Source organism: Eretmochelys imbricata, chromosome 12, assembly GCF_965152235.1.
Source record: "Eretmochelys imbricata isolate rEreImb1 chromosome 12, rEreImb1.hap1, whole genome shotgun sequence".
NCBI lineage: Eukaryota > Metazoa > Chordata > Testudines > Cheloniidae > Eretmochelys > Eretmochelys imbricata.
Window position 1 is genome coordinate 5,071,117 of NC_135583.1, and position 26,324 is coordinate 5,097,440.

Here is a 26,324-nt window from a genome sequence, read left to right on the forward strand (position 1 = left end):
TACACTTACAAACCTGAAAATCCACCTGACCCTTTAGTTCTAACTGTACACTTGCATCGCGTCTCTTGCAGCTGAACATCAGTCCTAATATGCCTTGGCCACAGATCTCTTCCTCTCTCCTGCCCCCCCACTTCAGCAGCCAGAGGTGGAGGCTTGTGGTTCATATTTTCATGTGCCCTGTAAAGTCAGACTTCAGTTGTTTAAGCTTTTTTTTAGTCTTTATTTTATGCAGAACAGACAGAAGGTAATGCACAAAGTTGACAATCATGGCAATATGTATTAGTTACGTGTCTTGTCATAACACTCGTTTTGGTGTCAATCATCGCTAAGTCCTTCCAGCTAAATATGCCAACTGTATTTCCTCTGTGTTCTACTGCTCTGGGTAATGTAGCCTCCAGCTTTCTGAATTGCCAATAGAACTTTGTTTTTTTGCATGTCTCCCTCTTCTCAAAATTGCATTTAATGCCAATGTCCTAGCCAAATTCCCACTCTAAGTAACTACATTCAGCCTCTGAACTTCCCCTGTGGTTTGAATTGGGTATGCATTCAAACTCTGTTCTAAACCGGTATATAGTGTTCTTGTTGATAGGCAGTCAGCTGCCGCATGCCACCCAGAGGGGGCAGCATTTCATTGGTGAAGGGATTCCTATATTTGAGTATTTCTAGATTTTTTTTCATAGTAAAAGATGCCACATTAACTAGATTGCATCATTCACGTCACTTACGGCTGACTAACCTGATGGGTCCAGATTTTCAAAAGTGCACAGAACTCAGCTGCTCTTATTGTGACACGTATGGCCAGGTTTCCAAGAGAGCTCAGTACACAGTGTGCTCGGCTCTCTTGAAAATCTGGTCATGTATTTTGGTCCCTAAATGGAAGCTGAGCTCTCCTGAAAACAGGCTTTGGGCTCTCTCATTGATGTGCTAACCACACTGTCCTTGTTCCACTCTAACTTGCTGTTCACCTCAATTTTAAATGGGCAACAAGGAATAGAAGTAGCAGACTGTTAATTTCCTATTACTGCTTCTCTGCTCTAGAAATAGTATCACAATGTTCTATTAATCCCATAATAGAAGGATTAGTCCTTAGCAGAAAAACCCTTATATACAAAAGGGCCATTCTTCATGGTCTGGGGCTATTGTTTTTTTGATCTCAAGATAGGAAACCCTCCCCTCTGCTATTAGACCTTAGACCCATCTTCTTCCAGTCTGTTCTCGAATTAGAGAGAGGAGGCTGGCTCAAATAGAGTTGACTCACTAATCGAATCTTTCTTCAGAGTAGCAGCCGTGTTAGTCTGTATCTGCAAAAAAGAACAGGAGTACTTGTGGCACCTTAGAGACTAACCAATTTATTTGAGCATAAGCTTTCGTAAGCTATAGCTCACTTCATTGGATGCATGCAGTGGAAAATACAGTAGGGGGATTTTATATACACAGAGAACATGAAACAATGGTTGTTGCCATATACATTGTAACGAGAGTGATCAGGTAAGATCTGTTATGCAGAAAGATCCTGCCCACTAAACCCAGAGACCCCTTAGCATCCAACTCTATAACTTGCTCTTGCAAGAGAGCTACTTAATTACTAGGCTAAAGGAGTGATGCTTCCTATCAATCTTAGTCTGACCATTATTTCACATGCTCCCCTCTTACGCTTTACAAACCTGAAATTCAGAGAACGGTGCAATCAGCTGCCCCAGAAGGTTTCTTGCCGGCTTAACTTCTTGCATTGCAGTAAGTTTCTTCCCCTTGGTAGTTCGGCCCTGGCTCCCTATCTAGAGAAGACAAGTGCCAGTTCTACTTCCTGCAGAAGCCAGTGCTCCATAAAGTGCTTCTGGGAGGCTGCAGCTCGTTCACTGAGCCAGGGTAAGGGGAGAAACACTTGCTCTCTTAGTTACAGCTTCCACTCAAGGACTGCTTTAAAGAAGCCATTTATTCCAACGTAAACCGTTGTTCTTGCACTGCTGCCCATATCTCACTGCAAGTGTTGGAGTGAATTCTGAAATAGCCACCTACAAATGTAGGGGGGCTGCCTGGAGGGAGGAGGAGAGGGGATGTTCTTGCCCCTCTTAACTACTCTAGGTGGGGAGAATGATGCGTTCTATAAACCCAGGATTCTCATTCCAAAAAGCCTGTCTTGTCCTGCCCACCCTGGATGAAACTTTTGGGATCCTCTCATGGTACCATGCTTAGCTGGAAGGTCATGCTGGCCTTAATATTAGCAGTGTTAATAGCCATATTAAAAAGATGCCTTAAGAAAATTCCCCAAATGTGATTATTGCGGACAACCTATCTAGTCCTTATGGAACATCACATGTTGACTAGAAGATGGGGAAAGGAAAAGCATGTTCCTTGTCCCTAAGAAGGGAATTACTGGCTTCTGTTCACACTGAATAACTTGGAACCTTCCCCCTGGTGGCACATATGTACTGCAGTTATAGCTGCCTTGGACAGCTATCTAGAATTGTCTTGGCTGAAGAAAATGGGTTCTAATCCTAACTCAAATTGGAGGGGAAGAATTTCTAAGCTAATCTGCACCATAGACTTTAAACATCCTCAGTTGCGTGCAATACGCAGTGTTGGGTGTTTGACCACCTAGCTCTGTACTCTGTATTAGCTATTATGCCAGAGCTGCTCTCTTGTGAATAGACTGGAAGACCATTGCGCTACTTGCTACAGAAATAGGGTGACCTCTTGATGCTCTAATATTGCTCCAGATGTGACCCTCCTTGGAATACCTCTGGGTCATGAGTTCTCTGTCCACTAGCTGTAAACATGAAAATGTGCCACCAGCAGTTATCTGGCTTATCAGAAGAAAATGGAAAAAACCTGATGCAGTCATTGAATGATACAGAGCTTACACAATGTTTTGTGATGGGAAATCTATGTGCTTACAGAGGAAAACAGGTCTTTAAAATTGTAGGCCTATGTACAGCAATAGCCTTGTGGGTCAATTTAAGTCAAGTGAACAGGTGTGTGGAGTAAGACTATACATTCAGTATATGCTCTACTGTATGATGATGGCTTGTTATGATTGTACCTGTGACCAATGTGTTAATCAATAAAGGTTTTCTTCAACAAAGGTTGCTTGCTTGGGCTCAAGCCAAGAAACCAGAGATTAGATTATGGCTGGGTCCTAACACTGGAAAAACTAGACTGGGGAAGAGCCGAGAACAGCTCAGCTTTACTGCAGTATTCCTGCCATTGGGTGTGAAATATCTCAACCTACCAACTCAGCTGCTAGAGGGAATGCAGACCTCCTCCCTGCTCAAACTAGTGCACTGCTGGTAAGATGAGTTTATTGGGTTATGGTGCTTTGCCTACTCTTAAGGGAAATTTAGACTCCTCATCGTGATGACAACTTACAGGCTGAAGTTCTTGTTACCAAAGATCTTGGATCTCTCTAACTGCGTTAGATGTGACTTCTCCTCCTGAATCCTATTTGCAGTGACAGGCAGCTGCTTTCGGACTGCATTGTCTGTGTGAGTTTCCTCTAAAGGACACTGCTTTGTTATTTCTCACATCTACCAATTTTCACATGCCACCTTAATAGCGATGGGTTTTATAATTGGGGAGGGGGTCCTGTTAATCTGTGCTCATTTAACAGTTGTTCAGCCACAGACTCACGTTATCCAATCTCCTGTTGGTCCCAAAAGAGTGAGTAGAATTGAGGCTGCCTTCAGTGTGACTCTGCAGCCTAGGTGCAATGCCATAACCTTGGGTGTGGCTATAAACTTGCTTTAGGATGAAGGCTGCTGTCTGGTCCCATCATGGACAGGGAAAGGGAGCTTACTTGGGAAAGCACGAAGCTGTGCTCTGCTTTGTTTGGCTGACAGGAACCCCAAACTGACCTCCTGTGAAGGATTTATTTGACTTTGACCCAAGGAAAGCTTTTCACTCCTTTGTCTAAAGATACTGTATGTGGGCTAAACACAGTGTCTCTGGCAATGGACATATCCAAGGGAAAGACTGAAGTAACATGATTCGCCGCAGCATTTTTTCTTTTAAAAAAAGAAGCTCAAACCTCTCTCAACTTGTGAAGCAGTCTGTCCCCCGATAACATTTCACCTCACCATGTCTCCTTATTTGTACTGATCTGCACCACAATACTTGTTTGTGGTTGTATATCCATCCTTTACCTCCTCCACCCTCAGACTGCTGCACTGTTGTTGTTGAACAGGGGCCCTGAGAAGCTCAGTTTAAATAGAATGCTTTCCCTCCTCCAAGAGCAAATCAGACCCCTCCAAGCCAGGCTGTAGTCATGAATTTCAGGCTCATTGTCTTTCTTAGCCTGATCTCCTGTCAAAATGCAGAGCACTTACCTAGGTATCCTTGATCCAAACCAGAAGCAGTAAGTGAAGACTTGTGCCACTGTTGCCTCCCCTCTTCTCTATAGCAGTTGCCCAGTTGGAAAGAGATTGGAATGATGCATATAGCTGAGACCACTACATTCCTTGCTAGCCCAGTTCAAGGAGCATTGGGCCTGTTTGGGTCTGAAAGTAGCTTTTGTATTAGCTAGGGCCAGGCACCCGAGCTTTAGTGTGAGGGGGAGATAAATGTTTATGCTTGTGAATGGAAAGGATCTAAAAGTGGTGGAAGGTGTTCAAGGCAGAGGATCCACTGCTTCTGTTTAACTGGGAGGGGGCAGCCCATTATGGCAAGAGGAAAAGATGGTTTCAGGGCCATGTCATCCTGCTCTCTTTGCTTTTCTTTGAGAAAATAGTCCTAGTCTGTTTCCTTCCATTCCCAGGGCAGAAGGAGTCTCCTAGTGCCTTTCCGGCCCCCAAACAGAGCAGGCAGCGGAGAGTCCCAGGGCTCACACCTGCCACAGGAAGACAGGAGCTGAGACAGTCCTTGTCCTTGAAGCTGCTTCAGGAGCTCTCTAACAGGATTCACCCTGTGCCCCCTGGGTGCATCTCTTAGTCCACAGCACACCTGCTCCTGTTCCCCAGGGATCATCAATCTGCCTTGGATCTTGGGGCTGTGGAGGTCCTATTTGGAAGAGGCAGTGGAATATGCCCAACCACAGGCAGAAGGCTTTCCTTTCAGAGCAATGGCTCGGTTTGCCTAGATTAGGAAGAGAGGACAAGGTTAGGTTGGGCTAACTAACACGTGTTAGGTAGTCTTTCCTTTTTCTTAGTAAAGCTGCAGATTAATACTTTTTACCTTGATTTAGCTAATCTAGGTGAACCTTGACCAGCAAAATCAAGACAAAAGGTGTTAAGATGGGTCTGCAACAGAGAATTTCTCATAGTTGGGTCAAGGTAGAAAACATGGTGGCTAGCCCCGAGACCTCTCTCTTTAGTTCAGACAAATTCTATAGGTATGTCTACACTGCAATAAAAGACGTGTGGCTAGCCCAGGACAGCAGACTTGGGCTCACAGGGCTCGTCATGCAGGGCTAGAACATTACAGTGTAGACATTTGGGCTTGGACTGAAGCTTGGGCTCTGAGTCCTCAGGAGGTGGGGAGAGTGTCAGAGTGCAGGCTCCATTGTGCACGGGAGTGTCTATGCTGCAGTTTTATGGCCCTGCAGCCTGAGTCAGCTGCCCTAAGTCCCTCTGTGCCTTCGATGCACGGGTGACCCCTCAGAAGCAAGGAAATGACACCAACTTTCTCTTTGAGGTGGTAGCAGAATCTCCACAGGGTGCTTAGGTGCTGCCTCTGCTGGTCCATAGGACCCTCGGCCTTGATGGGGCAGAGGCAATTCAGGCAATATCCCCTGCCCCGTAACAATAGCCCCCGACCCACCCCGTCTAACAATGCCCCCTCCCCATTAACAATGCCCCCCCCCGACCCACCCCGTCTAACAATGCCCCCTCCCCATTAACAATGGCCCCCCCGACCCACCCCGTCTAACAATGCCCCCTCCCCCCGTAACAACGGCCCCCGACCCACCCCGTCTAACAGTGCCCCCTCCCCCCCGTAACAACGGCCCCCGACCCACCCCGTCTAACAATGCCCCCTGCCCTGTAACAATGGCCCCCGACCCACCCCGCCTAACAATGCCCCCTCCCCCCCCCGTAACAACGGCCCCCGACCCACCCCGTCTAACAATGCCCCCTCCCCCCCGTAACAACGGCCCCCCCCGACCCACCCCGTCTAACAATGCCCCCTGCCCTGTAACAATGGCCCCCGACCCACCCCGCCTAACAATGCCCCTTACCCCCCGTAACAACGTCCCCCTGACCCACCCGGTCTAACAATGCCCCCTCCCCCCCCCGTTACAACGGCCCCCCGACCCACCCCGCCTAACAATGCCCCTTCCCCCCCCGTAACAACGGCCCCCCCGACCCACCCCGTCTAACAATGCCCCCTGCCCTGTAACAATGGCCCCCAACCCACCCCGCCTAACAATGCCCCTTACCCCCCGTAACAACGTCCCCCTGACCCACCCGGTCTAACAATGCCCCCTCCCCCCGTAACAACGGCCCCCGACCCACCCCGTCTAACAGTGCCCCCTCCCCCCCGTAACAACGGCCCCCCCGACCCACCCCGTCTAACAATGCCCCCTCCCCCCCGTAACAACGGCCCCCCGACCCACCCCGCCTAACAATGCCCCTTCCCCCCCGTAACAACGGCCCCCCCGACCCACCCCGTCTAACAATGCCCCCTGCCCTGTAACAATGGCCCCCGACCCACCCCGCCTAACAATGCCCCTTCCCCCCCCGTAACAACGGCCCCCTGACCCACCCCGCCTAACAATGCCCCCTGCCCCACGGCCCCCTGACCCACCCCGCCTAACAATGCCCCCTGCCCTGTAACAACAGCCCCCCCAACCCACCCGGTCTAACAATGCCCCCTCCCCCTGTAACAACGGCCCCCGACCCACCCCATCTAACAATGCCCCCTCCCCCCCGTAACAACGGCCCCCCCGACCCACCCCATCTAACAATGCCCCCTCCCCCCCGTAACAACGGCCCCCCCGACCCACCCCGTCGAACAATGCCCCCTCCCCCGTAACAACGGCCCCCCGACCCACCCCGCCTAACAATGCCCCCTCCCCCCGTAACAACGGCCCCCCCGACCCACCCCGTCGAACAATGCCCCCTCCCCCCGTAACAACGGCCCCCCCGACCCACCCCGTCTAACAATGCCCCCTCCCCCCGTAACAACGGCCCCCCCGACCCACCCCGTCTAACAATGCCCCCTCCCCCCGTAACAACGGCCCCCCCGACCCACCCGGTCTAACAATGCCCCCTCCCCCCGTAACAACGGCCCCCCCGACCCACCCCGTCTAACAATGCCCCCTCCCCCCGTAACAACGGCCCCCCCGACCCACCCCGTCTAACAATGCCCCCTCCCCCCGTAACAACGGCCCCCCCGACCCACCCGGTCTAACAATGCCCCCTCCCCCCGTAACAACGGCCCCCCCGACCCACCCGGTCTAACAATGCCCCCTCCCCCTGTAACAACGGCCCCCGACCCACCCCGTCTAACAATGCCCCCTGCCCCGTAACAACGTCCCCCTGACCCACCCCGTCTAACAATGCCTCCTGCCCCCCAACGATACCTACTGACAGACATACATCACGCTCCGGCCGCCGGTCAGTGGGTCTCCAGACAGTGGGGGCGCGGCCAGGCCAGGCCAGGGCAGGGCAGGGGAGGGGGAATCTCGCCCACCGCCTCTGGTTCGGTCGGAACGTGCCTGACCAGGGCTGGTTTCCGGGGGCCGCGGTGGCGAACGGACCGGAAGCGGAAGTGGAGTCGGCGGGTCTGACCGGAGCTGGGAGCGTAGCGGGAAGCGGGCCCATGGCCTCTGCCAGCATCGACATCGAGGACGCGACCCAGCACCTGAGGGACATCCTCAAGCTGGACCGGCCGGCGGGTGAGGGCCCCGAGACTGTCCCGCCCGTGCCCGGCTGTCCTCGCCGGGGGCGCCCCCCCCCGCCCGCTTGTGTCCGTCGGGGCCCCCTCCCCGCCCGCTTGTGTCCCTCGGGGCGTGCGCGCCCCCCCCCCCCCGCCCGCTTGTGTCCCTCGGGGCGTGCGCGCCCCCCCCCCCGCCCGCTTGTGTCCCTCGGGGCGCCCCCTCCTCCCCTCCCCGCCCGCTTGTGTCCCTCGGGGCGCGCCCCCCCTCCCCGCCCGCTGGGGGCACGCTGTGGATCCCTCCTTTCTGCTCCTCTTCCTCCAGCCCCCTGAGCTGTGCCCGTGGCGCTGGTCTCTGCTCCTCCAGCCGTGTCGCTGTGGTGGGCTACAAGGTGCGGGAGTCCCTCTGCGGCGATCCCGGGCCAGGAGCCGCCGGGTGGCAGGGTGGAGCCGGGCTGCTGCAGGGGCCAGGCTAGGCCGGGCAGCTCTCCCCTCTTGGGGAAGCGGCAGCGCCGGCGGAAGAGGAGCCGGATGGAAATGTAGTTTCTCTGCCCCCCACCCCCAGTTTTCTTGTTACCGCTGCTCCCCTAATCTCACATGCTTGTTCCTCGTGAGGGGGAGACGTTAGATCTTTTTCTTCCCCTGTCAATTCGGCCATGTCACCCCCTTTCTGAGTGCTCCACTGGCTTCCCCTTCTTCATTACATCAGACATCAGCTGCTTGTCTTCACTCTTAAGGCCCTTCACAGTCAATCCCCACCCTACCTGTCCTCTCTCAGTCAGTATCAGGCTGTCAGTGCTCACCTCGGACACCCCTGAGGCCAGTCTCCATTGTGCATGTGTTAAATTTTCAAACACCTTCATGCTTTTTCCCATGCAGCCCCTCATCCTTAAGAGGAGCTTCCTGTAAACATCCATAGAGCTACCTCGTTATCCTCCTTCAGATTCCTCCTTAACTCTTCTTAGCCGTGAGGGCTACAGAGAACTTCGCAATGGCTAAACTGCTGATGTGCTAAAAACATTGCTTCTCATGCTGACCAATATTGTCTCAAATATTGTATCACCTGTTGTCTCTCATCTTATACTGCATTTGTAAGCTCCTCGGGGAAGGGGTTATCTTGTTGTTCTGTGCTTTGCACAGTTGGGTCCTGGTGGATGATGAAGGCTTCGAGATGCTGCAGTGATACAAATAATAAGATCCTAGTGATTAATAAGATCTTAAATGTAACTCTGCGACTGCCAGAGCACCAAAGCCCAAACGATTTCCAGCAGCACAGCTAAACTGTGCCAAAATGTTCTCTCACCATGTCGGAGCAGCCACACTGTATTCTGGGAAATGTCTCTGATGTGCCTTGGGTAGTACCTGGTGTCATGGCATAGAGGACAGGAGCACCCTTGGATTCCTGACCTGCACTGCTCCACTCCTGGGGTGGCCAAAGCATGGCCACAGAGTGCTCATTGCCCCCAACATACAGTGTGCCATCTTATCCGTGCAGAAGCCAGGGTTTCTGTGGGCCTTGGCTCCATACCAACAATGAGGTTGCCTTCAGTCTGCCTGTCTTTGGCCCCTGGACTCCTGCTCATTTGCCAGTGTAGGCCTTGGCTGCATAAAGTGTGAGCATGTGTTGACACACTTGCTGTGTGTTGTGAGAGGCCCAGTGGAGTTGCCTTTGCAACAACTGATGTGCTCGCTGCAGAGCCCTGTCAGAGCTGAGCTCCTCGCGGGTCCCAGTGTGGCTCTTCGATAGCTGTGAAAAAGGCTTTGCATTGTGGAAGTGCAGATGCTGCCACCCACAGTAGTGACTCTGCATCCTGCTGGATTTCTTAACAGTTTGAAAGTTAAAATCTAAGAGTGAAGCATCTCAAACACCTGGTTCAGCTTAATCCTACCAGCTCCTCAGCCTCTCCAGTTACATTCTCTCCTCATTCTCCTGTTGGGTATGTAAGTGAAGAGGGCTGGTTTGGCAAATGGTTGGTAACAGCTTCTGTTTTCAAATAGTCAGCTACCAGACAGGGCTTTCATGTGACTGTGACATCCAACTGCCTGAGAAATTCTAATCTCTGCATCTAATTCCAGTGCGGACAGTTGTATGAAGGTTGTAGTAGGCACATAACAGTGGTCTGAATGAATAGACAACCCTGCTGGACTCAGTCTCTGTACAACACTTCCATTTAGTGGTATAGACCTGACCGCTAGTGTCCCTGATGTGCAAAAGATTTAGATTGTCCACATAATCTGGAAATTGCTGCCTTCCTGATTTGTGTAGAGATGCTTCCTATTTCAGCTAGCCTGGTATGATCCAGAGTTTGCTTCTTAACCTCCATCCCTGGGCTGTAGGATCCTCTGCTGCTTCACTCTCCTACTGTCCTCTCTAGTGATATGGGTGCTGGAGCTCCATCTCTTTGCTGTAGTGAGAGGACAGATGGAGGTTGTCTGGATGTGGAAGGGTGAGCAAGGGACTATAGAGGTTAGATTTAAAGTTGGCTTGAGCTTCTTAACTGAGACCTTGTCTGCACTAAAGGAAAAAGTCAATCTAAGCTATGCAATTTGAGTTATGTGAATAGCATAACTCAAATCAACATAGCTTAGATCTACTTACCATGATGTCGATGGGAGACACTCTCCCATTGACTCCCGTTACTCTTCTCAATCAGGTGGAGTACAGGAGTTGACGGGAGAGTGATCAGCAGTCGACCGATGCATCGATCGCCACAGAGTCAAGCGTAGACAAGCCCTGAGTACTTCCTGGCTTATTTGTTTTTCCTTTTCACCCTTAAAGGTTTTGCTGTTGCAATTGTTCGAGAGTTTTTCTTACCAGTCTGATAATTTGGTTGGATTAGTAACCTAAAGAAACTCTGCAATAGAGCTACCTTTAGAATGAATAACCTCCCGTCTTCTGGAATGGGGAGTGTTATCCCTTCTGATCCAAAAGTAATCCTCTGCAGCTGTCTCCATAGACTGTTTTCTGTGAGGTATCAGCAACTTTCAGTAGGCCAACACTGCTCCATCAGCGACTCAGATGTCACTCACTTCTGTAAATCCCCAGCTCAGCCACAGATGGTTGGGTGACTCCGGTAGCTGCCGCCTTGTCTCTGGGAATGTACCCCAAGAAAGCAGTGCTGTCTCTTCTCACCATCTCCTAGCCTAACTTGGTAGTGCTGGGAGTCCCTTGCCTCATGTGTGCCTTCTGCTGCTAACGGTGCCAATGTGTTAATTAGTAGAGCCTTTGCTAGAGAGCTGGGCAGCATTCCTCTAAATCCTTATCCAAACCACTGCTGGCAAGAGGCAGCACACCAGCCCCATCACCCTGTTCAAATGAGGGACTTAATGTGACACTCTATTTCATACAAACCATTGTTCCCTTGCGTGGGGCAGCAGGAACAGTCCTGTGTGAGGAGGTAAGTCTAACACCCAGCTTATGATCAGCTGCTTTCTTTTCTTTGCAGGCTGGTGGTGAATGTGCCTGTCTCGTGCTTTCTCCTTGAAGCCATGGGGAAGGACCGTAATAGTTCAGGATGACTCTTGTTCCTGTTGATATGCTTGCTAGACTGACCCTGTTCCCCCCACATATGTTTGAATGTAGTGCCCTTGCAATGCAGTTGGCTCAGGCGAGGAACGGGGTGCGAGGGACTAAATATGATCCTGAACTCTGATGTGCTGGAGTAGGTCATTGTGCCAGCCATCCATGGCCCCCATTGCTGTATGATGCTCTTTCTCTCTTTCCCCAGGATTGCATTTTTCTGGCATCAGCAGCAAAGGTACATGGGAACCTCCACTATCTCTGGGCATAGAAAGAGCAGAGAATTTACCTCCTTTATAGCATCTCTTGCCACAGCAGATCACAGCTCTGCTGCACCGAGCACTTTCCTGCAGGGGCAACAAGGAAGGGCAGAGTGAAACCAGCTAGGATTGCATCAGTTTCATGTTGCTGCTGGGCAAGCCACAATAGATGCAGTCCTCACCCTATGGTAGGGAGTGCAGTGCATTCTGTGGTCTGGAGTCTTTGTGTAGAGGATGAATGTAGCTGCCATCTGCTCCTTGTAATGCTGATTAGCATGGCCCGTGATAATGCAGCCCTGCATGCCTGTTTCTGGGATGTTGAACGTGCAGTCTCTGATTTAGCTCCTCTTTTTACAGTAAAGCAGTCTTCTAAATAAACCTGGAGAATGAATTCTATTCACAATTACTTCTGCTGGCAGCAGCATTAACTGCATTCCCTGATGTATTAAAGCAATTAACCATCCTGTTGGTAACTGGAAAGTCTGTCTTGCTTTCTGAGGACCTGCTGTTTGTGGATGGAGTTATATTTGGGTTCATTATCTTTGCCAATAACAAAAGAGCATTAACCTATGGTTGTAGGAGCAGCCATTTCACAACAAGACCATTGCAGCAGTTGTTGCCAGGGCAACCATAAACCAGGTTTCAGTTTTCTGGTCCAGTGAAAATTTCACACAGCTGTAATAAAGAAAAGAAAGTTTTGCAGAGGCAAGTGACTGTCAAGTGGCAAGGCACAGTGCCAGGTGGTTTGGTGCTCGTTCATTTCCGCTTGGGATTGTTAACCCTTAGCCCTACCTACTTGAGTAACTTTGACATGGAAATGTGTCTCTGACATTGCTGACCTTCTGAAGGCCTCCAGCAGGCCTGGTGACTGGCCATTACAAAGTGGCTAGGAGTTCCTCTGATTGAAAGGCAACATGTTGCAGGCCAGACTTACAAAGTTGGGGCCATATGCATGCCTTGATTCAAAGCAGAGCTCCCGCAGATAACAGATGGAGGTTTGCACAAAGGGTCAGGATGCAAAATGATCCTTCTGTGCCTGGTAAACTCGGGAAATATCATAGGTACTTGGAGGCCAACTGCTATTTCTGCTGTTTGTGTTGGCAGTTGTACATGGGATTAGCTGATGTGGATGCAACAGCTGCAGTAGTTATCAGCACATACTAGGTATATGGTTGCGAATCCACATTATTTGATGATCTCTCTCTTAGTTTCATTAGGCTTCAGTCCCTAGCCAATTGAGATGAATGCGGTAGTTCACATCTGTTGTCTCAGGTTGCCTGCAGACTCAGGAATTTACCACCACATCAGTTACTTGGGTCATTTTTGGAAGGCTTCCTCTGTAGCCATAACAACTAGAGACCTACCTTTCAGTGTGACACTGGATGAATGGCTCGAGCTGGCTGCATTTGGCCCACAGGGCAGGTATTCGACAATAGCCCCGACCCACCCCATCTAACAATACCCCGTGCCCCATAACAGTACCCCCGACCCACCTGCTGTTGGGCATTCAGTAACTTGAGTTTGATGGATTTCTTGGTTGTGTCCATTGACTTCTCCTTTTTGTTTACTGAGAAGACTTATCCTGATGGGAGAAGAACTAAAGGACCTCTAGACAGGTGTGTGGCACATGTTCTCTCGGGACATGGCGTTCTCTCCTGCCCAGTCAGCATACCCCAGCTGGTAGGGCGGTGGCACCTGAGGTAGGGTATTTCACACTGTGCTGTGTCACTCCTGTGATTAAATATTGCGCGTGTTGTTTTCACTTAGGTTCAGTGAACGAAAACCAAAGGCCACCCAACTCGTACAACGGGGACTTGAATGGGCTGCTGGTGCCAGACCCCATTGCAGCTGGAGATGGAGCTCCCCTGGCTAAACCAATGCTCCGAACTGTTCCTCTGGGAACCCTGCAAGAGAAGCAAGTCATGTAAGTGTTCCCCAGGGAGAGTAGAGGTTGAGCACAGGGCATCGGTAAGGGGAAGCTCAATCTGATTTTGGCTCTGATGAGAGTGGGACAAACCCAGTTCTCAGCTGTGAAAATGAGGTTCAGGTTGTGAGCAATTCAGCAGCCGATCCTGTGTCTTCAGACGATCCGTGTCCATGTTTTTACTGGTCAGTGGGGAAAGGAAGAGTTCTGACGCTGAGTAATTCCGATGATAGGCCTTGAGCAGTAGGGCCTGCTGCATAGCAGGAGTGAGGAGCATGGGTGGAGCTGTGTGGGGGAAGGAGGAGCAGGGTGTGCTGCAGGTCAGTATTAAGGAGCATCAGCAGAGCACTGTGACAAGTTCAGGACTCGTTTAGTGGGGAAGCCAGGGATTAGCAGTCTGCATTGGCAAAGGTATCGATGGAAACTTTCCCATATATGGAGACTTCAGCTAGCCCATGCCCTCTGTCACTTGCATTATTAACTCTGAATTTTTCAGACTCTGTCTTCAGGTATCATGCAGCAGAAGAGCAGGTCAAGTGACTACTTGACCCTCCACTAAATAGGATAAATAATTAGGTGTATTTGTGAATATACACAAATATGTGTTAATTAGACAGCAGGGCGTGTCTGTGCATAGAGGAGCCAAGCCTATTTCTTCAAAACGTGAGTGACATCATAACACAAGAAGTGCTCCTAGGAGCAGCCCATTGGTCTACGCGCTCTATCTAGTACCCTGCCTCCTGCATTGACTCCTCAGCATTAGGTTTTCTTGCCTGACAAGCTTATAGTTTGGCTTTCTGAAGACTAGCTGTTTGGCAAGTTCCTTGTTTCTGAGCTGTTGCTGGGGGAATTGCAGCATGTTTCACTGCCAGGGTTAGTTGCTTGGTTGACATTGGGCCAGCTGCATCTTGGAGGTATTTGGAGTGTGGCCCAAAGTAGCTCAGAGTAAATCTATCATTTGGAACAGGAGAGTGGATAACTTGGCTATGAGAGAGCTCTTTGGCAGACTTGAGGAGGAGAAAGCCAGGCCTCTGTGCTTGATTCTGCCAAGGAGCAGCCTTTTAGATGAATGAAGGGCCCTCTTTGGTACTAATCTTCAGTGTGCGCCCTGGAAGCTGCCCAGAAGTCTCTCTGAGTTACGGATTAAAATGGCTACCAGCAATACCTGTGCTGGGTTCCCCTCTCACGGTCTCAGGGAGGCCAAGTGTGTGAGCTGAGCTCTTTATTTCTCTTAAAAGCTGCCTTTCTGGAGATGACAGCTCCACCTGTGTGGTGATATCGGCAAAAGACGTGGAGATTGTGGCCAGCAGTGACTCTAGCATCATCAGTAAGGCCAGAGGGAGCAACAAGGTAAAGGGGAGGGTGTATCTAACCCATGTACCCCATCCCCGCAGTATCTGTGCACCCCCCGTGGAGCGACAGACAGAAATACCTCTCTTTCTTCCTGGCTTGGAGGAGGGCAAAAGCTTGCTTGGTTATAAGGGTGATTGAAGAACTTACTGAGGGACAGCTGAGTCAGATGAGGTTTGCATGTAACCCTGACTGTGCTGGGGTCTGTGCTCCTGTGTTTCTCTTGCAGGACTGAGCTCTATAGTCAAGAGCTAGCTCTGGGAAGTGCCCTTTCCTGAACTCACAAGCCTCCCCTATTGGCCAGTGGTTTCCTTGGTCCAGTGAAATGTAGCTGCTGTAGGAGGTCACAGAAGGAGAGGTGCCTTCTTGGGTAGCTAGGGCCACTCCCAGGGAGGCCTTTGAATGAACTCTGTGCTGAGGGCAGAGCACCAGCATGTATTTGTGGCCACCTGTGTTGCTCAGCAGAAGCTCTGCTATGTTTTGCATCACTCAGAGCTTTTCCAGAGCCTGTGGCTTCATGCCTAGCTATGAGCTGCAGTGATGGAGCATGTGGCTCCCCTTGGCCACCTCTGGTGTGACAGGATGGGATGGAATCTGCCAGGCAGTCTCACATGGAAGTGAGTGTGTTTGCTGCCGTGACTCTCCTAGTCCCTCTTAGTTCCTTACTTTGCACCTCTTGCAGGGGTGGCACTTACCAGGTTGGGCCAGGCCTCTGTGTGAGCCCTTTTTGGATCCCCAAGAAGGGAATCCTGAAGCCAGGGTGAAGCTGCCTCCACCCCAGGGACTGAATGGTGCCTTTATCCCAAACACCCTTTTCGTTGACTTTTAAGTGGGATCCCAGACTTGGCCTCAATCCCTTTGCTAGCATCATTCCACAGTAGAGAATCATAGTGGCAGTCACTCCAGTGTAAACAGCATTCCTCCCTGCAGGAGCAGGGACTCTTCAGCAGCTTCATTAGAAGTCTCTTCCTATGCTCAGGGCTGTAGTGCCCCGCTTCACTCTGAAATCCCACTGTGGAATAGCCAACTGCCAGCCAGAGCATTACCCTTTCCTCTTGTTTGGTGGCTTTATTGCAGATATTTCTGTTTCTTTCACTTTGCTTCAGCTAGTCTTTTATTTCTTTCCTCCATCTAGGTAAAAATACAGCCAGTAGCCAGGTATGACTGGGAGCAGAAATACTACTATGGCAACCTGATAGCTGTATCAAACTCCTACCTGGCATATGCCATTAGAGGTGAGGACCAGTTCCTGCTGCTTCATGTGATCTGTATTGGGCTCCTCCTGCTTATTTCAGTTGTTACCAGTGCAACCTAACGCTAGCTCACCATTTCTGGTTCCCATGTTGGGGGCATTATTGTGGGTCAGGTGGACTTGGGAGTAGGAGTAAGAGTCATTGGAGTTAGAAATGTGAGACCAGCAAAAGCCCTGGTGGAGGCAGGGAGGAGCATGAGGGTGAAGCTGAGAGATTGTACTGGGATTAGCTGTGTCCCTAAGAGCGGACACTGTCCCAGGAAAAGGGGAGGAGGTGGGATGCGCCCTGCGGGACGGGTGCCTTGAAACCACAAGATTCAGTAAGGCTTGGGAATAGTGTAGGGAGCTTCACACTTCCAGGCTAGCGTGAAGGGAAACTAGGACATGTTTATGTGAGTTAGTCGCTGCAGATGCTGCTCCTGTCACTCTGCTCCCCCTGGGTTAAGATCTGGGTCCTGTTTGCTCTGGAGGTGGGGAGTTGTGAAACTGAAGGGAATCAAGCAGCAATGCCAGAGCTGGGAGTCCATAGAGACTTGATTCTATCCAGGGGAGCCCTTCTGCTGTAAACAAGCCTTTCTCCCTGGATAAGGACAGGTACTCCTTGAGGACAGAGAGCAGCACAGACACATAGGATGAATTGATTTGCTTAAATTAAGACCAGTTGTGTCATTTAAGATAAACCTTAGAAGAAACAAGCTCCCAAAAAGGCAGGCACATTGCGAGGGTGTGGTACTAGTGCAATTTACAAGGAAAGATCAGCTTCTGCAGAACATGTGGAACAGGCTTCTGATCATCTGCAAGAGTGACATCTCGTTGTGCGTGCTCTGTGGCCTTTCTCTCTGCCCTCACCCATCACTTGTTGGGATGGGCATGCTGACGGAGCTTGTCAATGTGCCTCGATACTGTCTGTTGGCCAGCAGGGATGCTGAAAACTGGAAGGTAGCTGGTGAGGCCAGAGGAAATCCTGTGAAGAAAAAGCCTGACAAACATTGACTTCTCTTCTTTGTGTTCTCCTTTATAGGTGCCAGTAATGGCTCTGCTATGGTGCGGGTACTGAGCATCAGCACTGCCGAGCGGACCTTGCTGAAAGGATTTACGGGAGGCGTGGCAGACCTGGCTTTCGCCCATCTCAACTCCAACCAGCTGGCCTGCCTCGATGAGGCTGGCAACCTCTTTGTCTGGTGCCTGGCCATGGACAATGGGAAAATCCAGTATCTTATTGGAATAAACTCTGTGGGAGTATTTGTGTAGCAGCAACACACTGATGCAACAGCAAAGCTGGGCTCAATTTCAGGGCCTCTACAAAGGGACATTTTATCTGGTTTCCCTCTGTGTTTATCTCCTGTTTCCCTTAGAGCTTGGCAGGCAAGGAGCCTGGGTAGTCTTGCTCCTTCCATTAAGGATCACATGACAGTGTCCAACCAGTGAATGAGAGATGATAGAGCGGAGATAGGCCCCACGGGCCTTGAAAGTGAAGATGAGCAGCTTATGTTTGAGACAATGAAGAGGGGACCAGTGGAGGGATGCAAAGAGAGGGGTGATATGTTTGCGGCAGCATTCTGAATGGGTCTGAGCAGGGCAGGGTTGCATTTGTGAAGGCCAGAGGAAATAACCAAGATACAAGATGATGAGAGACTAGACAAGAGTTTGAGCTGTGTGTTCAGACAGGAGTAACTGGCAAAGAGGGGTTTCACCCAGGAGCCCCATGGACTCCTGGCTCGCCCAGGTGTACTACTCTGTGTTGTCATCGGAATCATGTTTAAAGTACACTGGCCTACAACTGTCTGGTTCTATCAGTGTTTTTCTGCTTCCATGGCTCTGGGAAAGAGGGCTGGGATGCTTACCCCAAAGCCAATCTTTATTGCTTTTTTTGGTCTGCTTGAAGTGAGTCACTGGATTTTAGTGTTATGAACCTCTTCCTTTCCTGACGGATATGAGTTACTTTTCCAGTGTTCCTGGGAAACACATTACTGTATACAAGAGGGTCACAATTTCCCAGCCTTATTGTTGATGTGTATAACTACTTCAAAATGAGGAGTGAGGGTGGCCAATGGCATATTGTGATTATTTAAAGTTCTACGTGTAGGTATATGAATTGGATCACTTTGTGTGATTGGGATGGCCTTCATGCATCTCTTTCCATTGTTTTTTCAAGCAATACCGCAGTGCTGGCTGAAATAATAAAACCAGAGCCAACTCAGATTCCAGCGCTACAAAACCAAAAACGCTTAGAATTTCTCTGATAACATGCAACTGTGACCCTAATCTGTTTCTCTGTTGTGTCTGTCTGTCCATTCTTGTATGCAGACAATAAGTGAAATTTACAAGGATCTAAGTGTCACTTGTAAACGTTACGTTCTTGCCAGTGGAGGTAAGCCGACCTGCCTCCCCGACCAAGGTTCTTGTAACTGGTTTCTGTGGCTAGTAATTCAGAACTAAAAAGCACTAATTGTTTTAGACATCACACAAGGATCCACCCTGAGAGGATTATATCTGAACTCTAGTAACAGAACTGTGTGTCTTCCTTAACGTGGTGATTAGAGAGGAGATCTTGGTGAACATAAAACGACCTGAGGGCACCCCGCTGAACAGCTTCCGGAGAATCATATGGTGCCCCTTCATCCCAGACGAGAATGAGGAGAGCGGTGAAGAAGGCAGCCAAACATTGGCATTGCTGCACGAGGACAGGGTAAGGAGGCCTGTGGGTCTTACTTGAAACATTATCCCCTATTGTAATCCCAAGAGAGACTGTAATCCTCCTCTGGGTCCCTGGATTGAAATGCGGGTATGGTCACATGATGGGAATGTAATGGTTATGGACTACGCTGAATAGCAGAACCCTCCCATGTTAATGAACCATGTGTTCAGGAGAGGCTAGAATAGCAATGAGGGTGCCGCAGGTATGCGATAAGATACATTGGTAACAGCTATGCCTCTTCCTGACTTCTAGCCAGTGTTGTTAAACATTCACTATTGTGAACACAAAACAGAATTCAGACTCTGGTGCCTTTGTAAAATAAATGGGGCCTTCTGCTGGATTCTGCCTTTCCTGTCACTTTGATTACAGTAAGCAGATGCTCTTGCTGACACAGACTGCATAGCGCATATGGCACTGTTCATAATAAAAATGTTGGAAAACCACAATTTAATTGAGCACCTAAAGTGTGCTCTAAGGTGTGCAGGCATGGAAACCCATGGCCCCTTCCCCCAGGAGCAGAGTCAGAGGGGACGGAAGTGACATTAGTGTGAGGGTCCTTGTGTTTCAGGTTTGTTGTTGAACCTAAGTGAGTATGACGTGGTAGACAAACCAGACAGCTTCTGTTTAGAATCATGCTGGTTTCTAAATTAACCGTGGCCTCTGAGGGTATTGCTGTGATTAGTTCTGTGAAAAACCTTTGCTCGGCATGCAGTGACAATCAAAAAGCAAATGGGTTTAAGCTGTGTCAAAAAAGGCTAGAGAAGAGTACAGAAAATATTATGCCACCCTGCAGAGCAGGGGTAAAGCCTCTCCTTAAATACGAAATGTTCAATTCTCAACACTTCTTTTCAAAAAGGAAATATCAAAACAGAGAAGGGAACTCGGATTAGATGCATGAAATATTTCCACATGAGGGAGAATGAATACCAAACCATTTAGTTTAGAAAGCTGAATAAATGAGCCAAAGACCATGTTCAAAGAGCCTTAAAACTGCAAAGCGAAGGGTTCAGAAGTCAGGAAATGCCCAGACTAACTTTTCCCTGTGAATATGGGTTAGCAGGGTACATTAAATTACATGATTGCATTTCTCTGCCTGCTGAGTGCCCAGATGAGACAGTGAATGAGGTATGGCTGTGCAGTGAATGAGGCTGGAGCCCACAGCGCCCCCTGTGCACAGCAGAAAGTGAACAGTGTGTGGTGAATAAGGAAGGATGATCTTGTGGATGAGGCCCTGCTCTGAGTCTCAAAAGATGTGGCTTCAGTTCACACCTCTCAGATCTGGGCCAGATGCTTAATCTCTCTGGACAAGAGTTTCAGAAGTACCCAGTCATTTGGGGTGCCTAAATTCTTAAGTGCTTTAAGACACTCTGAAAGGACTTGATTTTCAGAAAGTCCTGCGCACCAACCATTTGAAAATCAGGCCCTTTTAAAGTGTGTCAAGTTAGACACCCAAAACTTGAGGCTCCCACAATCGCAGCAGGTCACTTCTGAAAATCTTGGCCTCTAGGCCTCAGTTTCCCATCTGTAAATAGGGATAACACTTTCCTGCCTCACAGAAGCATTGAGAATAAATTCGCTATGTGCTTGTTGAGAGACTCTCAAGCACTGCAGTGACAAGGTTCATCGGACTCTTATCCAGGGAGGTGCTTGAATGGTGCTCAGTGTGAAGCGTGAAAATAAACATGGACTCCTTGTGAGGAGCACTGCCTATTCTGCACGCTGAACCAGGTGGGGCCTGGTTGGAACAATATGTGATCTGTCTTGTAGTGCATATGCATAAGGGGGCAGAAGTAAGTTTGCATGAGCAACCTCAGTTCGGACATTTCTTGCCTACTGATTGTTCACTTTGCAGCCTTTGTGTTTTTCTAATGGAGTTTTTTAAATGGAACTTGTTTGAGGGTTTTTTTTAAAAGGAAAAGCAAATGCTCAAGCACATTTGTTGGACAGCACTAGAATGCTGTGTGCTGCACAGTCTTTGCCAATGACATGGAAGGAGACAGGACTCCCTTGGAGCCTTTCCTTCTTCCATGCGAATGCTCGTCTGCTACAGGGAACATAAGAACGGCCATATTATGTCAGACTAGAGATCCATCTAGCCCAGTGTCCTGTCTTCCAACAGTGGCTGATGCCCAATTCTTCAGAGGGAATGAACAAAACAGGGCAATTAGTGAGTGATCCATCACCTGTCATCCAATCCCAGCATCTGGCAGCCAGAGGTTTAGAAAGATTCAGAGCATGGGGTTGTGTCCCTGACCATCCTGGCTAATAGTCATTGATGGACCTATCCTACATGAACTTAATCTGTTTTTTTAACCCAGATATACTTTTGGCCTTCACAATGAGTTCCACAGGTTCCTTCCTGCTGCCTGCTAATTTCATTGGGTGACTCCTAGTTCTTGTGTTATATGAAGGAGTAAATAACACTTCCCTATTCACTTTCTCCACACACAGGTATATAGAATCATGACTGATCATATCCCCTCCTAGTCGTCTCTTTTTCCAAGATGAACAATCCCAGGTTTTTAATCTCTCCTCATATGGAAGCTGTTCCCTACCGCTAATCATTTTTGTTGCTCATCTCTGTTCCTTTTCCAATCTATTCTCTTTTCTGAGATGAGGCAACCAGAACTGCACGCAGCGTTCAGGGTGAGGTGGAATGTACCATGGATTTATATAGAGGCATTGATATTTTCTGTCTTACCTATCCCTTTCCTAATGGTTCCTAACATTCTGTTCGCTTTTTTGACTGCCGCTGCACACTGAGTGCAGTTTTCAGATAACTATTCACAGTGACTCCAAGATCTCTTTCTTAAGTGGTAACATAATTTAGACCCCATCATTTTTTATGTATAGTTGGGATTATGTTTGCATTTATCAACACTGAATTTCATCTGCCATTTTGTTGCCCAGTTTTGTAACTCTTCACAGTCAGCTTTGGGCTTAACTGTCTTGAGTAATTTTGTATCATCTGCAAACTTTGCCACCTCACTGTTTACCCCTTTTTCCAGATCAGTTAAGAATATGTTGAACAGTACTGGTCCCAATACAGATCCTTGGAGGACCCCACTATTTACCTCACTCCATTGCGAAAACTGACCATTTATTTCTCCCCTTTTTCTGTCTTTTAACCAGTTACTATCCATGGGAGGACCTTCCCTCTTATCCCATGACAGCTTACTTTGCTTAAGAGCCTTTGGGTGAGGGACCTTATCAAAGGCTTTCTGAAAGTCCGAGTACTCTATATCCACTGGATCACCCTTGTCTACATGTTTGTTTGAAGGAGGCTTAGACTGAACCATCTGGTACGGGGGCTTCAAACGTCACAGTGGATCACAATTTAAGAAAGTCAGTTTTGTGTGACTCCCTCCAGTCCATCACAGGGTCATCCAGCCACTTTTCCCTCCCGCTGGGGATGGAACTACAGCAACTGTGGCAACTACAGCAATTGCTTACATGGGAAACAAATATCAGGAAATACATAGTGTATTTTAGTGCTATTTAGTTAATGGAAACCGGGAGAGCTAGGACCATGTGACCAGAAAGCTTTCCATGGGCCACAGTTTGGGAACAGTTTAAGAAGGTATTACTGTCAAAACTGCTGAACAGAGCACATGGGAGGAGGAGTTCAGTAGACGATTGTTATGAGGTTTGGATGAAATACACGTTTACTGTGCAAAGTGCCACTGTCCCAGATCTGTCCTGGGCATTTCTCATGCTCCCATCGCCATGGTACCTAGATGCCAATGAGAAATGTCGAAATGGAAATGCTTGCTTAGTAACTCCGGTGGGACTCTATGAATAATGTTCATCAGTGTTGCGTCATCTTTTCTAGATTGCTACTGAATGCCACGTGTAACATGGTTATGCACAGCTCCATGTGAGCCTGCTGTCAGCTGAAGCTTCGTATTCTCACTTTCAAGAGAGGCGAATGGAATGCTGTGTCAAAAATAAGATTCTGGGTCTGAGGGATACTCACCAAAGCAGACGTTAAAGGCTTGTCTGTACAAACACTTAGCTCCTAGCAAGCTGGGGGGTGAATCTACCCTGCATTAGTTTGATGCAGACTAGCTGTCCGTGTGTACCCTGCTGATACATATTAACAGTTTGTTACTGCACTTTGATTCATAGATTCATAGATATTTAGGTCAGAAGGGACCATTATGATCATCTAGTCTGACCTCCTGCACAACGCAGGCCACAGAATTTCACCCACCACTCCTGCAAAAAACCTCACACCTATGTCTGTGCTATTGAAGTCCTCAAATCGTAGTTTAAAGACTTCAAGGAGCAGAGAATCCTCCAGCAAGTGACCCTTGCCCCATGCTACAGAGGAAGGTGAAAAACCTCCAGGGCCTCTTCCAATCTGCCCTGGAGGAAAATTCCTTCCCGACCCCAAATGTGGCGATCAGCTAAACCCTGAGCATATGGGCAAGATTCATCAGCCAGATACTACAGAAAATTCTTTCCTGGGTAACTCAGATCCCACCCCATCTAATATCCCATCACAGGCCATTGGGCCTATTTACCATGAATATTTAATTACCAAAACCATGTTATCCCATCATACCATCTCCTCCATAAACTTACCGAGTTTAATCTTAAAGCCAGATAGATCTTTTTCCCCCACTGCTTCCCTTGGAAGGTTATTCCAAAACTTCACTCCTCTGATGGTTAGAAACCTTCGTCTAATTTCTAGTCTAAATTTCCTGGTGACCAGTTTATATCCATTTGTTCTTGTGTCCACATTGGTACTGAGCTTAAATAATTCCTCTCCCTCTCCAGTATTTATCCCTCTGATATATTTATAGAGAGCAATCATATCTCCCCTCAGCCTTCTTTTAGTTAGGCTAAACAAGCCAAGCTCCTTGAGTCTCCTTTCATAAGACAAGTTTTCCATTCCTCGGATCATCCTAGTAGCCCTTCTCTGTACCTGTTCCAGTTTGAATTTATCCTTCTTAAACATGGGAGACCAGAACTGCATACAGTATTCCAGGTGAGGTCTCACCAGTGCCTTGTATAACGGTACTAAAACCTCCTTATCTCTACTGGAAATACCTCGCCTGATGCATCCCAGGACCGCATTCGCTTTTTTCACGGCCATATTACATTGGCGGCTCATAGTCATCCTATGATCAACCAATACCCCAAGGTCCTTTTCCTCCTCCGTTACTTCTAATTGATGCATCCCTAGCTTATAACTAAAATTCTTGTTATTAATCCCTAAATGCATAACCTTACACTTCTCACTATTAAATTTCATCCTATTACTATTACTCCAGTTTACAAGGTCATTCAGATCCTCCTGTAGGGTATCCCGGTCCTTCTCTAAATTGGCAATACCTCCCAGCTTTGTATCATCCGCAAACTTTATTAGCACACTCCCACTTTTTGTGCCAAGGTCAGTAATAAAAAGATGAAATAAGATTGGTCCCAAAACCGATCCTTGAGGAACTCCACTGGTAACCTCCCTCCAGCCTGACAGTTCACCTTTCAGTAGGACCCGTTGTAGTCTCCCCTGTAACCAATTCCTTATCCACCTTTCAATTTTCCTATTGATCCCCATCTTATCCATTTAACTAATAATTCCCCATGTGGCACGGTATCAAACGCCTTACTGAAATCTAGGTAAATTAGATCCACTGCGTTTCCTTTGTCTAAAAAATCTGTTACCTTCTCAAAGAAGGAGATCAGGTTGGTTTGGCACGATCTACCTTTTGTAAAACCATGTTGTATTTTGTCCCATTTACCATTGACTTCAATGTCCTTAACTACTTTCTCCTTCAAAATTTTTTTCCAAGACCTTGCATACTACAGATGTCAAACTAACAGGCCTATAATTACCCGGATCACTTTTTTTCCCTTTCTTAAAAATAGGAATTATGTTAGCAATTCTCCAACATACGGTACAACCCCTGAGTGTACAGATTCATTAAAAATTCTTGCTAATGGGCTTGCAATTTCATGTGCCAATTCCTTTAATATTCTTGGATGAAGATTATCTGGGCCCCCCGATTTAGTCCCATTAAGCTGTTTGAGTTTCGCTTCTACCTCAAATATGGTAATGTCTACCTCCATATCCTCATTCCCATTTGTCATGATTCCATTATCCCTAAGATCCTCTTTAGTCTTATTAAAGACTGAGGCAAAGTATTTGTTTAGATATTGGGCCATGCCTAGATTATCCTTGACCTCCATTCCATCTTCAATGTTTAGCGGTCCCACTTCTTCTTTCTTTATTTTCTTCTTATTTATATGGCTATGGAACCTTTTACTATTGGTTTTAATTCCCTTTGCAAGGTCCAACTCTACTTGACTTTTAGCCTGTCTCACTTTATCCCTACATGTTCTGACCTCAATAAGGTAGCCTTCCTTGCTGATCCCTCCCTTCTTCCACTCCCTGTATGCTTTCTGTTTTTCCTTAATCACCTCTCTGAGATGCTTGCTTATCCAGCTTGGTCTACAACTCCTGCCTATGAATTTTTCCCCTTTCTTGGGATGCAGGCTTCCGATAACTTCTGCAGCTTTGATTTAAAATAATCCCAGGCCTCCTCTACCTTTAGATCCATAAATTCTTCAGACCAATCCACTTCCCTAACTAATTTCCTTAATTTTTCAAAATCAGCCCTTTTGAAATCAAAAACCCTAGTTGCAGGTTTATTTTTGTTAATCCTTCTGTTCAGTTTGAATATGATCACTTGAGCCAAGATTATCCCCTACAACCATTTCTTCTATGAGGTCCTCACTACTCACCAAAACCAAATCTAAAATGGCATCCCCTCTAGTCGGTTCAGCACCTACTTGATGAAGGAATTCATCAGCTATCGCATCTAGGAAAATCTGAGCCCTATTATTATTACTAACACTAGTCCTGCAGTCTATATCTGGGAAGTTAAAGTCTCCCATGATCATGCAGTTTCCATTAGTATTTACTTTATTAAAAACATTAAAAAGGGCTCTATCCATATCCAAATTAGATCCCGGCGGTCTATAGCATACCCCAAGCACTATCCCAGGGGAGACTCTAATAGTTTTCTTCCCCAATGTAATTTTTGCCCAGACAGACTCAGTCTTATCCATTTCATCGCTTCTTATTTCTTTACATTCTACCTCATCATTGATCTACAATGCTACTCCACCACCTTTACCTTTATTTCGATCTTTCCTAAATAGCACATACCCTTCAATACCCGTAGTCCAGTCATGACGACTATTCCACCATGTTTCTGTTATCCCTAGAATATCTGGTTTCACTTCCTGCACCAGTAGCTCTAGTTCCTCCATTTTGTTACCTAGGCTCCTTGCACTGGTGTACAAACATCTTAATTTTTGCTGTTTGGCCTCGCTCACATTCTGTACCCTATTAGGCACGGTCATTCTACAGCCAGTATAACCTATTAGACTGGTATCTACACTGCCCTTCCACCTACCCACGGCTGTATCCTCTCTTACTTCGTTTTCTTTCCTCTCAATGCTAAAATCCGGTGTGGAGATTACCTGGACATCTCCCAACCATC

The 26,324-nt window shown here is 48.1% G+C and overlaps 1 protein-coding gene and 1 long non-coding RNA gene across 2 annotated transcripts in view; one reads left to right on the forward strand and one right to left on the reverse strand.

The window, feature by feature from the left end:
• Nucleotides 1-46: 46 nt before the first annotated feature.
• Nucleotides 47-7,658, reverse strand: LOC144273062 (uncharacterized). The gene is made up of 3 exons (XR_013347722.1): nt 7,530-7,658; nt 4,323-5,067; nt 47-1,775 (listed from the first exon to the last, which is right to left on the reverse strand). It is a non-coding gene; the product is annotated as an uncharacterized LOC144273062 (long non-coding RNA).
• A 39-nt stretch (nt 7,659-7,697) lies between these two features.
• The window catches only part of EDC4 (enhancer of mRNA decapping 4), a 58,332-nt gene continuing 39,705 nt past the window's right edge, over nt 7,698-26,324 (forward strand). The window contains exons 1-6 of the mRNA XM_077830865.1: nt 7,698-7,828; nt 13,354-13,510; nt 14,749-14,860; nt 15,996-16,095; nt 17,134-17,323; nt 18,654-18,801. Coding sequence (XP_077686991.1) covers nt 7,753-7,828; nt 13,354-13,510; nt 14,749-14,860; nt 15,996-16,095; nt 17,134-17,323; nt 18,654-18,801 — 783 coding nt within the window. The 5' untranslated portion in view covers nt 7,698-7,752. The remainder of the gene's footprint in view (nt 7,829-13,353; nt 13,511-14,748; nt 14,861-15,995; nt 16,096-17,133; nt 17,324-18,653; nt 18,802-26,324) is intronic.